The 12,020-nt window shown below is 38.8% G+C and overlaps 1 protein-coding gene across 1 annotated transcript in view; it reads right to left on the bottom strand.

Annotated features, from left to right (window-relative positions):
• Window positions 1-1,147: 1,147 nt before the first annotated feature.
• Window positions 1,148-12,020, bottom strand: part of CLOCK (clock circadian regulator) — a 54,521-nt gene continuing 43,648 nt past the window's right edge. The window contains exons 17-22 of the mRNA XM_066631745.1: window positions 11,638-11,730; window positions 9,822-9,980; window positions 8,594-8,800; window positions 7,800-8,005; window positions 6,990-7,284; window positions 1,148-6,374 (exon numbers count right to left, since the gene is read on the bottom strand). Coding sequence (XP_066487842.1) covers window positions 6,192-6,374; window positions 6,990-7,284; window positions 7,800-8,005; window positions 8,594-8,800; window positions 9,822-9,980; window positions 11,638-11,730 — 1,143 coding nt within the window. The 3' untranslated portion in view covers window positions 1,148-6,191. The remainder of the gene's footprint in view (window positions 6,375-6,989; window positions 7,285-7,799; window positions 8,006-8,593; window positions 8,801-9,821; window positions 9,981-11,637; window positions 11,731-12,020) is intronic.

The raw sequence follows: 12,020 nt of genomic DNA, 5'->3' as shown, positions 1-12,020 counted from the left end.
TGAGAAGAGAGAATACCAATGTAGCCTTTCTTACATTTCAAAAAATGGCCATATCAGAAGATAGTGTTACTTCCAGAAGGATCTATGAGCAAAGCTAACATTCTTTGCTGCTTTCAGGAAATCAGGCCCAAGCTTCTGAATAAAGATAAAGGAAAAGTTCTAACAACATTTTGTGATTAGAATGCACAATGAACTAAGTTCATATCTAATGAACTTTGGATATTAGTACAATTTAGATGACAAAAGCAGGTACTGGTATAAAATTACATCTAGGCCCTGTTGACTGTGGCAACATTAGATTTCAGAACCTTTTCTGCATTGAATCTCACTGCAAAAACCCACCTGAATAAGGAGGGGGAGAATTCCAGAGAATATGCTACAGTACAAATTTGGTTCAAGTGCCAATCACAGACCTGTTGGGTCTTACTGTTTGTGTGAAGTAACAACATGGTGTAGAATACACCCTTGCTGAGAGAAATAAGTAACAGTGAGCAAACTGTCAGGTAAGGTTGTCTGCAATTTCCAATCTTCTCATTGAAGTATTCAGTAAGTTTACAAAAAAGGCCAGATTCACTTAAATTTGAGAGAGGTGGTATAGTGGTTTGGGAGGTAGACTTAGACCTGGCAGATCCAGGTTCAAATCCCCCACTCAGCCATGAAGCTTCCTGGGTGACCTTGGGCCAGTCACTTTCAGCCTCACCTACCTCACAGGGTTGTTGTGAGGACAGCAGCTGTGTATACCACCCTGAGCTCTTTGGAGGAAGGGCAGTATAAAAATGTGAAAAATAAATAAATGTTAATATGAATACTTTGCAAGTCCAGGAGAAGCAGCTGTCTTAAAAGTGATTCCTGAAGGTAAAATTATGAAAAGTCAGGTGTATGAAAATAAACCCATTGCCTTATATTGACACTTGTACTCAAAGAGTGTGTCAACATAAGAGATGAGCAGGATCAATGTGAGTTGACTGTGGTCCAAAAAGCTACAGCAGCACCAAATCCCACACTACTTGATACTGCTTGATGAGTTTTCTTCACCCCACATGCTTCTGCTTGATGCTACACCATTGCTGATGGAAGAGTGTCAAGACAGAAAGAGGTATTCAGAACAAATGCGTTACCAGGACCTTAAAGCTACAAGAAGCAGAAATTTCAAATGTTATATTTATTCGGTTAAAAACTGACACTTGATAATGGTCACATGAACACTAGGGAACTATATCTACATTTTCCTGAAGTCAGATCATGAAAATTGCACAGGTTTTTCTACATATACAAATCTAATGCCAAAATTTAAAAATGCAAAACCAAGACAATGTGAAATCAACACTGAAAAGTATCCAATTAGACAATTTAAAAAATAAATACTCCTTTTACTTTAATAAAAAACACTTTCAAAGCAGCTGTATCTTTAAGAACATTCCCCCCACCCCCAAAGATTTCCATAAATTTTGATTGTCTACTAGTGCAGCACCTCTCAGTCAGAGCTGGGATCTGTATATCAGGCAACACAGTATTTTATTCATACACAGTGTTTTGCTTTTCATTTTTTGTTACTGGTAGATACTATATCTTTAAGCAATAGAGCCTATCATGCTGCTGGCAACACCCATGCAGATGAAAAAGCATGAAACATAGCAAACAGACTGTAAAGTACATGTTTATTAAAAGACAGGAATGTAGTGTTAAAAAAATATATATTGACAAAATGAACCACCATATTTTAAAACTCTCTCTCAAAGCTTGTCTCATTTACCATGAGATGTTAAACAGTCAATTTCAAACAATTGTATACACCTCAGTTCATTCAAAAATGTCTCCAACTCTTTTCACTGATGAAAAGAAACAAAGTTTTCTCTTTTAAATTAAATCCACTCTCTCCAGGCCTCTTCTTCCCTCTACGTACAATGTTTTAGTGATACATTTCAAACAGAGACAATTTATGAGTTTAACACACATGCTGACATCACATGACACCATGACATAAAAAACACACAAAACCAAAAATTGGTGTTACCTCTAAAAATACAAACTATTCTATAGTTTTGACTGAAGCAGTCTACTAAAGGCCACATCTGTAAACCCTCTACACATTTTAATCCTAAGGACCACTTAGAATCAATTAAAAGGCTCTAAACAAGCCTCATGTTGATATCTCTCTGATAATTGTGCAACTTTAAAAACATCTTTAAAAGCTCAGTTGTGTAGATTTATCCATTTCCTACAAAGCCAACCATTGTTAGATGCCCAAATAATCCTCAGAAGCCTCAAAGGATCACCCTATTGAGAAACATTTTCCAGCAATGCCTCTTTTTGACAATAGTCTACATTCCGATTCCTTTGGACCCCCCTTTTAAAACAGTTTTCCATTGTCTACAAATAATAAACTATGTTCCAACTGAATGTTTTCTCTCAGTAAAGTGCTTACATCTGCACATATCTTCTGCTCTAATTCAATGTAACACTCAAGTATGACAGGAGAGTAACCACCTTGGAGGGAGAAGAGCATGGCACATCAAGAGTCAAACAGTTTCAATTTGCTAGTCTTTCATGGTTAACACTAACATTCTTTGGGGCTACTGTCTTGGCTAGAGAAGTGCAAAAACTAGTGACCAGGTTGGTGGATAACTTCTCTTCTCATGGACTTTTAAAAGCAATTATCTCCTATCCTGCTCAAAAATGTGGTTACCCTGTCAATTGGTAATCCTAATGGCACCAAAAAGCTAGTGGAATTACCAATCAGACATGTCCTTAAGCATCTTGCTGAATTTGGACTTACAGCTTTGTACTACTTGTATGGATGTTAGGTAATTTCTGTTGTTGGTTGGCTGCAGGAGGAGGCCTACAGAAGGTGGTGACACACTGGAGCCACAGCACCAGGAAGTAAACTTCTAGATAAACGTAATGGAAGGCATATGGAGAGCTCAGACTATAATCTTTTAATATGTGTACAAATATAGTATATATATTATATTTAATATAAAAATATCTATACAATTCCCTCTAACCTTCACAGAGGCTCATCTCTTAAGTCTTCTTCCCTTCTGCCCTCCCCCAAATTTAGACAAACCTACGGGTAAGCCATAATTCTTTTCAAGCAACACTTTGTCACACTTCCTGCTGGCTTGTTTGGTTTTTTGTTTTTGCTTTAGCACTAGTGCATTACCGTAACATTCACTCACAATTCACACCCACCCTCAAGCAGAGACATCTGGCTATTAAGTTCCAGATAACTGAGCACCCACTCCTATAGCAACTCCTAAGACAGCCTTGCAAAGCAGCAGAATTATCATGAGAGACAGTCAGCACCTGATCTCTCTCTTATTTTAGTGGAAATAGACATTCAATAGTAGGTCTCTTAAGGGAGTACCATTTCTTAGTAGTCATGAACACCAGAGAAAGAGTATCAATGTTAACATCATTCTAGGCAAAATACTATGGAGATTTTTGTTTCTGGGCTCTTTCAATTACGTTTGCCTGAGGTGCAACAGAACTTTTTCCTCCCACAAAACTTCAGTAATTATTTTTTCTGTCACCAATTCTTCTCCATTATTTATCTTTCACTGAAACCTCCTAGAAGTCTCGTTATAGACACCTCATATCTACCATGGGCTACATTTGAGGTTAAACAGGTGAAAGGAGTTTATACCAAACAAAAATCAGCTATACAGTGATTGTACTCTGCATTTTCAGTAATTACAAATAGCAAAGCCTGGACTTCCTGTTGTATGATAAAGCTCTCCCAATTTTCTCATTTAGTGCTACTTTATTATTGTAAGTAATTTAAAGCCCAAGAGCGTAACTATTTACTAAATAATGTAAGTAAAAGCACAGACCTCTGTTCAACATGGCCTAATTTGGTATTACAACCAGAATGGTATGGCAGGGCAAGGCAATCTGCAATTAAGTAAATGTGTGGGTTTTTGTAAGTTTAATATATATGCTTCACATACATTGAGACTACTTTAGAGAATGTCACAATGTCCCTTTAAACAAGAAGATTTCCTTGGTATCCTACTAGTTTCCAGTTTTCACCAAAAGGGAGCAGAAACTAGTCCAACTCTTTGGTTTTTCATTACTTATGTTTATCTCTTTTCATTACAATTCTGCTATTAGTCTCCTGGTTGTAATGTTGGGGCATGGGAGGGTATAGATCATACAAGAGGATGGCAACAAACAACTCTTCATTCGTTAGTCTCAAAGATAATGGCTGCTATCATTTGCTACACCATGGTGTTGCCTTTGATGCTGGCCTTGATCACCATCAGCACTACATTCTTTAGCATCTCATCACACTTTGGTTATAATAAAGCTCCTCTACAATACTCCATCTTCTTGACTTGGACATTCCTTCCTTATAATCAGACATTTTTCCTCTTAACTATTTGATTCATCTTTGTATTAAAATTTATTTTGCTCTGCAGATGTGGTTTTTAAAACTAGTACCATAAAGTCTACTTAATGTCGGTTTTAAAATTGTACAGAATTTCTGTTGGAACTTTTTATTATCTTTATGAAGAGAACTTGCCATCTGAAGTCTTAGTGCAGTAGTATCCCTTTTAAAAGCTGCACTCCTGATGGTTTATTTACATTTTCCATCAAATATAGATTTGAGCTGCTTTAAAAAGTGATCATTTTAACTACTATCCACTTTTGTTTTGGTTCCACTTAAAAAGAACTCAATTTCTTATTTGATGAATACTTCATAAAAGGAAATCACTACAAGATGAATGCCCCCTTATGGTTAGTGGTTGTGAATAGAGTGCCAGATTTTTGAAACACTTCAGCTCTCAATTTGCAGGATGCTTCAAATACCTGTTAATACAAATACAGTTGAGAAACAGCTATGAAGCATGTTTTGTTAACAAAGTACTAAGACTTCAAAAATGGTCACAGATTCAACATAATGTAATTCAAGATGTTTTAACATGATCACCTGAATCAAAATCAAGGCACTATGGGTTTTTTGTTTTAAACGACCCTGAATCATTTCTGACTAAGTGAAGATCAAAATTTGTAAAGGAGAATAAAAAGATTCCAACAAATTCTGAGAAGATACATTTCTCACCACAGAGAAAGTTAAAAAGTGCCTACAATTATTAAATTCAAATATATTTTTTGTGCAAATTACTCCTATATTCGAGACATTCTTGAAAATTACTTCCATATTTCTAAACCTTATTTTTTACATAAATATTTCCAACTACTTATTATATCAAAAGATAGCTTTGGGGGAGTAAAATTCCAAACCATCCACAATATGACAGTGCAAATTCCTATTTTTTCCAAAGGGGGAAAAAGTATTTTTGAAATGACAAATGATATTGATGAAACTGAATGCCTTGAACCTGCACAGTTCAAAGAGTTTCATTAAGAATTTAACTCCAAAAATTCCACAAGCCAGCACACTATATTACCTCATTGAACAAACTGCAACATCACAGATAAAGCACAACAGAAGACTTGTGCCCACATTACAGGTGAGAATAAATGATGGATCATGTTATAGAAGACATACAGGTAAAACCAGATGAAAATAGTAATCTGAGCATTGTGAGAAAATTTAAGGGAAAACATATTCAAACCAACAGTTTCATGCATCATATAAAATATTCTGCTCTCGCCTTTTATCCAGACATATACACAGTATTTTACAGTATCTGTACAATGAAGATTTTTGAATCCACACAAATATTTTGAAAATATTTACTGTCCCATAATATGAAAAAATTAACTGTCTTTTGAAGCGTAATTGCAGGCATACTAAAAAAAACAAAGAAAAAACTGCTGTAACAACAGCATGTCCATTGTAACACTTAATCTGAGAGAACTGTTAAAAACATCAAGATATTTAAGTGCCTTATTAAGTCCACTGGTTTGGAAACTTGATCTGGACAAGTTAACATATGGCAGTAAACGCCTTTGAAGGAAAAATACACAGAAATGGGAGCAACTAGATCCCTGGCAAAGTTAGCCACATCCCTGTCCCCATCCATCTTTTTGCTGATTTATACCTAAAGTACCTCCAAAAGCATTTTGCATTGTTTTCCTCAGCAGACACATTCCAAGCCGTTAGAAGAATATTCAATACTGCACTTTGCAAAGTCTGTAGGCCTCTCTCTCTCTCTCTGTCACCAGTGCAACTATTAATTCAGCAGCCTTTCTCATTTGTTTTTGGAAGCAGAACCCCCGAGCTACTGTGGCTGAACTTTGGAAGGCTCGCTCAAGCTGTCAGTTCTGTGTCGTGAAAGTTGCAGCTGCTGCGGCTGGGACTGATGTTGCTGGTGGTGTGACTGAGAAAAAGTGCTTTGTTGTAGTGGGAAAGCAGCGGAGAGAATAAGTTGAGTGGACTGATTTCCATGAAGCAATCTGGGTGTCTAAAAATATACAAAGAACTGAGGGTAAGGCATCTCTACCCCAAAAGTACACTAGAATATTATGTTTTTGGACATTTTAAAGGAGTGATCTTAACACCCTTTCCATATTTTTATGACCTCAGAGAAAAAATATAGTACAGTAATACTTGCCATTATGCCATTTTAGCAGTTTCATTACAGTACTCCTCAACTGGGGTATAGTTGACAGCTATAATAGCCAATGAGAGCAGTGCATTCTGGCCAATTAGAGCCAGTCTCCTGTAGCACCATTTCACACAGCAGTCAACTTTCCAGGAATATATCCCCTACAGTATTAGAGCTATTACTGTACATCTTTACAGTTTTGTCAAGTTCACTGACTTCCAGGGTTTGTTTTCTTCCTTAGTAAGTCTTATCTCTGATTGAATGCCAACTGCCATATCTCACCTGTTCCCTTTAAGTCATATCCTAAACCATGCACCTTGCAAGATTCTCTTCAATGTATCTCACCATTCTCCCTGATCTCTTCTTCCCAATCCTTGATTTCAAGCAACAGATACTACCTGCCTTGCATCACTAGGTAAAATGTCCATCATGCTGACAAGCTGGCAATAAAGGACAAACATGTGGCTTTACCTGTAAGAACTGTTGCGGATGCTGAGTTAGCTGAGACTGAGCTGGTTGCTGAACTGTGGCAAGCTGTTGCTGCTGCTGCTGCTGCTGCTGTTGTTGTTGCTGCTGTTGCTGTTGCTCTTGCTGGTTCTGCTGCTGCTGTGTAATTGATAATGTCTGTGGTTGTTGCTGTTGTGCAGCAAAAGTGGGATAGGCAGTCACCACCTGTCCCATAAACATAGTACTTGGTACCATTACTGCTCCACAAGCTACAGGGGCAGTGACTAGTTTTGTTACAAGCTGCTGACCTTGGGAAAATCTGTGAAAGGAAGGAAACATCTGTTGCCCCTCTTAGTTTGATAAACATTCAGCCTCAGGATTCTAAACAAGTTTCATGCAACTAGTTTGATTAGTGTTTATCGTACTGTCCAACTCATTCAAGGCATAAGAAAAGCCCTGCTGGATCAGACCAAAGGTCTATTTCAGTGCCCAGACAGAGGCTTCCAGGAAGTCTATAAACAGGACATGAAGTTCATAGCCCTCCATGACTCCCCAGCAGCTGATATCCAAAGGTATACTGCCTGCTAGATGCAAGCCATTTAGGTATGATGGCTAATAGTTCTGGATGAGAGATTTTTGTAAATCTCCATCAAGCCAGACCATTTCTCTAGTCTTCTCTCATGCTTCTTTCCCAGTATGTCACATCAAATTGAAATGTACTTTTAACATGAACCCTCTTTTGCCACTCAAGTCTCCTTCAAACACTTGATGCCTTAAAAAAAAAAAAAAGAGCTTGAGGCAGTCCTCTGAAAAGAAGCATAGCTCAGGACTTACCTGATCTGTCTATCCTGGGTAAATGTGGTGATCGCAGCATTCTGGTTATTACTTTGGGGTAAACTAGAAGGAATCTGAACCACATTTCCTGTGGCTGGTTGGGATATCACCATAGTGTTATACAACGGAGCTGACAGCGTGTTCTGAGATTGAGTAGCAAGAGAAGTCTGTTGACTGTGTCCACTGAGAACACTTTGTTGAGTATGCTGCAAAAAAGAAAAAAAATTGTCAACAAGATTATTCAGCATGGCTGAACAGACTTCCCAAATATCACCCCAGGTTGTAAGAAAACACAGACTGCTGAGCAAATATGGGCTAAAGAACAATGCTATATATTATTTAATTATAATGCTAATTGTGTAGTATCTATTTTTGAGTTTAATTATAGTTTATAGTATATAAGTAAGCCATCCCTAAGACGTTGCTGACAGTAATTAGGTGGGGGGAGCACCAGATTCTACCCGACTCTTCCACGTCTAGTCTTTTAGGATGCCAGCCTCTATAGGGTGCCAACTCACCCAAAACCACAGTTAGTGTAATGCAGAGAGATACATGAACTCTGCTTGCTCTGTACCTCAACCCTGACCAACTCTACTGGTTCCTCTACATTTAACGGACTCTCTGAGAGGTTGAGGCTTTTTTTGGGAACTGCAAAGTTGGTAGAAGAAAGTATCTGAAGAGTGATGTACGTCTGAAAAAGCATCCCCTGCAACCAAAGACAGACACAATGGCTTCATCTAAGAAACAAGGTCAGATGAGCACATAAAGGTTTTCCCTGAAGAGTGATATCTAACCTGTGCTGCAGTACTTTGCAGAGGCTGTTGCTGTATCATGTGCTGAGTACCAATATGCCCCGTGTTCATGCCACCTTGGATCTGATTAGTCTGAACCACTTGACCCTGCATGTTTATGGGTGTAATCTGCTGAATGTTAGATGAGTTTCCAGAAGTTAGCTGCACAGAACCAAAGTTTAATCCAGGAGTTGACTGCTGCAAGAACATCTTTTAGAGGGAAGAAAAGGAACACGTCAACACTTAAAATGCTACTGAGCACTCAGAACACACAAATTATTAAAAAGAAAAATGTACACACACTATTGCTTGATACAAATAGCTCCAGTTAGCTCAAAGAGATGTGACAGTTAATCTGGGAAAGGAAACACACATTCTAAACTGTAACATACTATATACCTTTGTACAATTGTCCCGCAGTACCCACTGGTGACTGGTTCCGGGACTCCTCATGGATACCAAAATCCATGGATGTTCAAACCTTGGTTTAAGGTGAGGCGAGGGCAGGATTGTGGTACCACAATGCCTTGCCATGAGCCTCCAGAGGTTGCAACAGGCTCACAGCCCGCACCACTGGTCTCCCCATGCCTCAGAATGCCTCCAGGCAGTGGACAGAAGCAACTTCTGGATTGCTTTTGGGAGCGTTCTGAGGTGCAATGGAGTGGGCCATGGGCCTGAGCCTCAGAATACCTCCTGGACACAAACTGGAAGTCACTTCCAGTAGGCATTCTGAGGTGCAGAGAGGCAAAAAAACCCCGCTCTTTTTCTAATATTTCAATCTGTGGTGGTTCAAATCCACTGAACTCGAAACTGGATGTGGAGGGTCTGAAGCTTATTTAGTCTGTAGTTTATTTAGTTAATAGCAGAATTTGCAATGATATAATTTTCAGAAAGATCCAATATTTATTAGTAACTGTCACAAAGTGAGAGTTGGTGGAACTAAGGGCTTTATTTGTCCTTTATTTGAAATATTTTATCCTGCCTTTCCCCTCCCACTCAGGAGGCAGAGTATAATACTTTCTATATGCATTAAAAAATATTGTTCCAGGAACTGACATTCTGCAGAACCAACCTGTGAAGGTTGAATAAGGGTGTCTTGCCTTGACAGATCCATATATTTCAAAACAGAAATTCAGCATCATATTTTATTCGTTAAAATGAAAACGCATTTTTAAAAATCTCAGTGTAGAATTACTGGCTGTAAGTTGGTATCTGATCAGCTTTAACCAACCTGAAGCCCTTGTCCATGGACCATTTGGAGTTGTTCCTGAATCTTACGCAACTCTTCCTGCTGACGGTGGATGTTTGCTTCTATCATTCGTGTTCTTTGCTCCAATTGGTCCTTTAAGTGCTGCATGGCTCCTAGCTGGGCAGAAAACTGAAGCATAGGCTGCAAAGTAACATTTAGGTAGAACACAAGAAACATTTGAATCAGTAATCAACATTAAATATGCTAAAGGAAAAGTAATCAACTACACAAGAATCTAAGGACATCTAAGGGTCCAATCCAATCCTGGGGCCACTTGCAGCCCTTGAGGCCTCTCAATGCGGCCCACAGAGAGCTCCCAGTCTCCAATGAGCCTCTCTGGCCCTCCGGTGATTTGTTGGAGCCCACACTGGCCCAACGCAACTGCTCTCAGCATGAGGGCAACTGTTTGACCTCTCGTGTGAGCTGTGGGATGAGGGCTCCCTCCAATGCTTGCTGTTTCACATCTGTGATGCAGTAGCGGCAGAAAAGGAAAGGCCAGCCTTGCTTTGTGCAAGGCCTTGAGCTAATACAAGACCTTTATTCATTCATATAAGTTCATCTTTAATATATTCATTTATGTAAACGTATGTAAATTTATTCAAATTTGAAATGTAAATTAATTCTATTTTTCCCCGGCCCCCGACACAGAGAGATGATGTGGCCCTCCTGCCAAAAACTTTGGACACCCCTGCTCTAGCGTAATAGATTTTTTAAAAATCCTGCAGTTTCTCAGAGATCAAATCACTGAGTTTACAGTGAATGAGGCTGGGATAAGCAACCACTTTCCTCTAACACTTAAGTTAACCTTTAAACAGAACTGGTTTCAATCCCCTGTGTTAGAGGAGGAGGGTCACGAAATCTGAAGGTTAATTGGAGCCCAATTGCTAATTAAAAGGTGAGGGACCTACTCGACTCTGAGCTTTGCATGAAATATAGGACCCAGCTACTGGAGGAAACTGATCCGATAAAATCAATTAAGGCAATTAAGGCACAAACATCTTGTTATCAAACATCTTAAACAATTAAATAGTTAACTATTACAAGCCATAAACTGATGGGCCTTACAACTTACTCTCTGATAAAACAACAACATCCAGTATTGATAATGTAGATCAGTTTAGAGAAATTTTCCAAAGTAAGGGCCCAATCCAAAACCCCCTCAGCATTGGCGCTGAGCCCTAGTGTGAGAGTTGGTTGCGGAAAACATTCTGTAAAGCATATTTACGGCAGGAGAAGGACATGCTGCCACCAGGGGTAAGTGAGACCACCAGGCAGTGGCACAGCTTCCATGGGGTAGGGGAAGGAACTGGGGCAGGGAGGGATGGAACTAGAGAGGCCCTGCTCCACCTGATTTGAACTCCATGACAATAATGTTGCTAAACTTCTACAACACCTGATCCTGAACTTCTGAAAGCCCTATCTCTTTCAGAGGGCTTAAGGGACCAAAAATTTGCTTATCCACAATTTTCAGTATCCATGGCAGGGGCCAAGAATGGATCCCTCATGGATACCAAGGCCCCACCAGTATATGAACAAACTGGGGTTGCAAACCAGAACTGAGTTATAACACAAAATTTCAACGCAACCAGGAACTAACTCTATTATCAACTCTAATCAAGCAAAAAATTCACAAGGACATTATACTAAAATTCACTATACTTTGTTTCAATAAAGTTTGATTCTTGAATTTTGAGCAGGATTCAATTTTGCATCAAATTATGATCTAGTTATGTTTCAGTTCCCTGGAACAAAAAGTGAATATTTGCTTTAAAAGTTGATAATCATCCAGATTTGTTACCTGAGACATGCCTTGCTGAATCTGTAAAGTTGCAGGCTGGGACATCATTGGTTGCGCTATTGGCTGTCCAACAGATTGCTGTGAGCTTAATGACTAGGATTAAAAATAGCAATAACATAATTATCAAGCCAAACCTGTCATAGATAATGACTTCTTTCTTTATAGAAAACTCAGTATCAGTATGTATTCTGCCGGTTGAGAGTGTAGCTAATGAAAAGTTTCAAATCACTCTCATTCACTGTGCTTCTTGTGGAAGAAACTGGCCCTTTTAGAGGCAGGTTCCAAATACACACACCCAGTAATGGTTACGTAATATACAACAGACCTTTGGCACAGCAATATTTGCATAGGATACACAAACCACAACTAAAAATGGTTAAACA

The sequence above is a fragment of the Tiliqua scincoides genome, chromosome 6 (assembly GCF_035046505.1).
Source record: "Tiliqua scincoides isolate rTilSci1 chromosome 6, rTilSci1.hap2, whole genome shotgun sequence".
NCBI lineage: Eukaryota > Metazoa > Chordata > Lepidosauria > Squamata > Scincidae > Tiliqua > Tiliqua scincoides.
The sequence above is the reverse complement of the archived record's forward strand: the minus strand, read 5'-3'. Positions and strand labels throughout refer to the sequence as shown.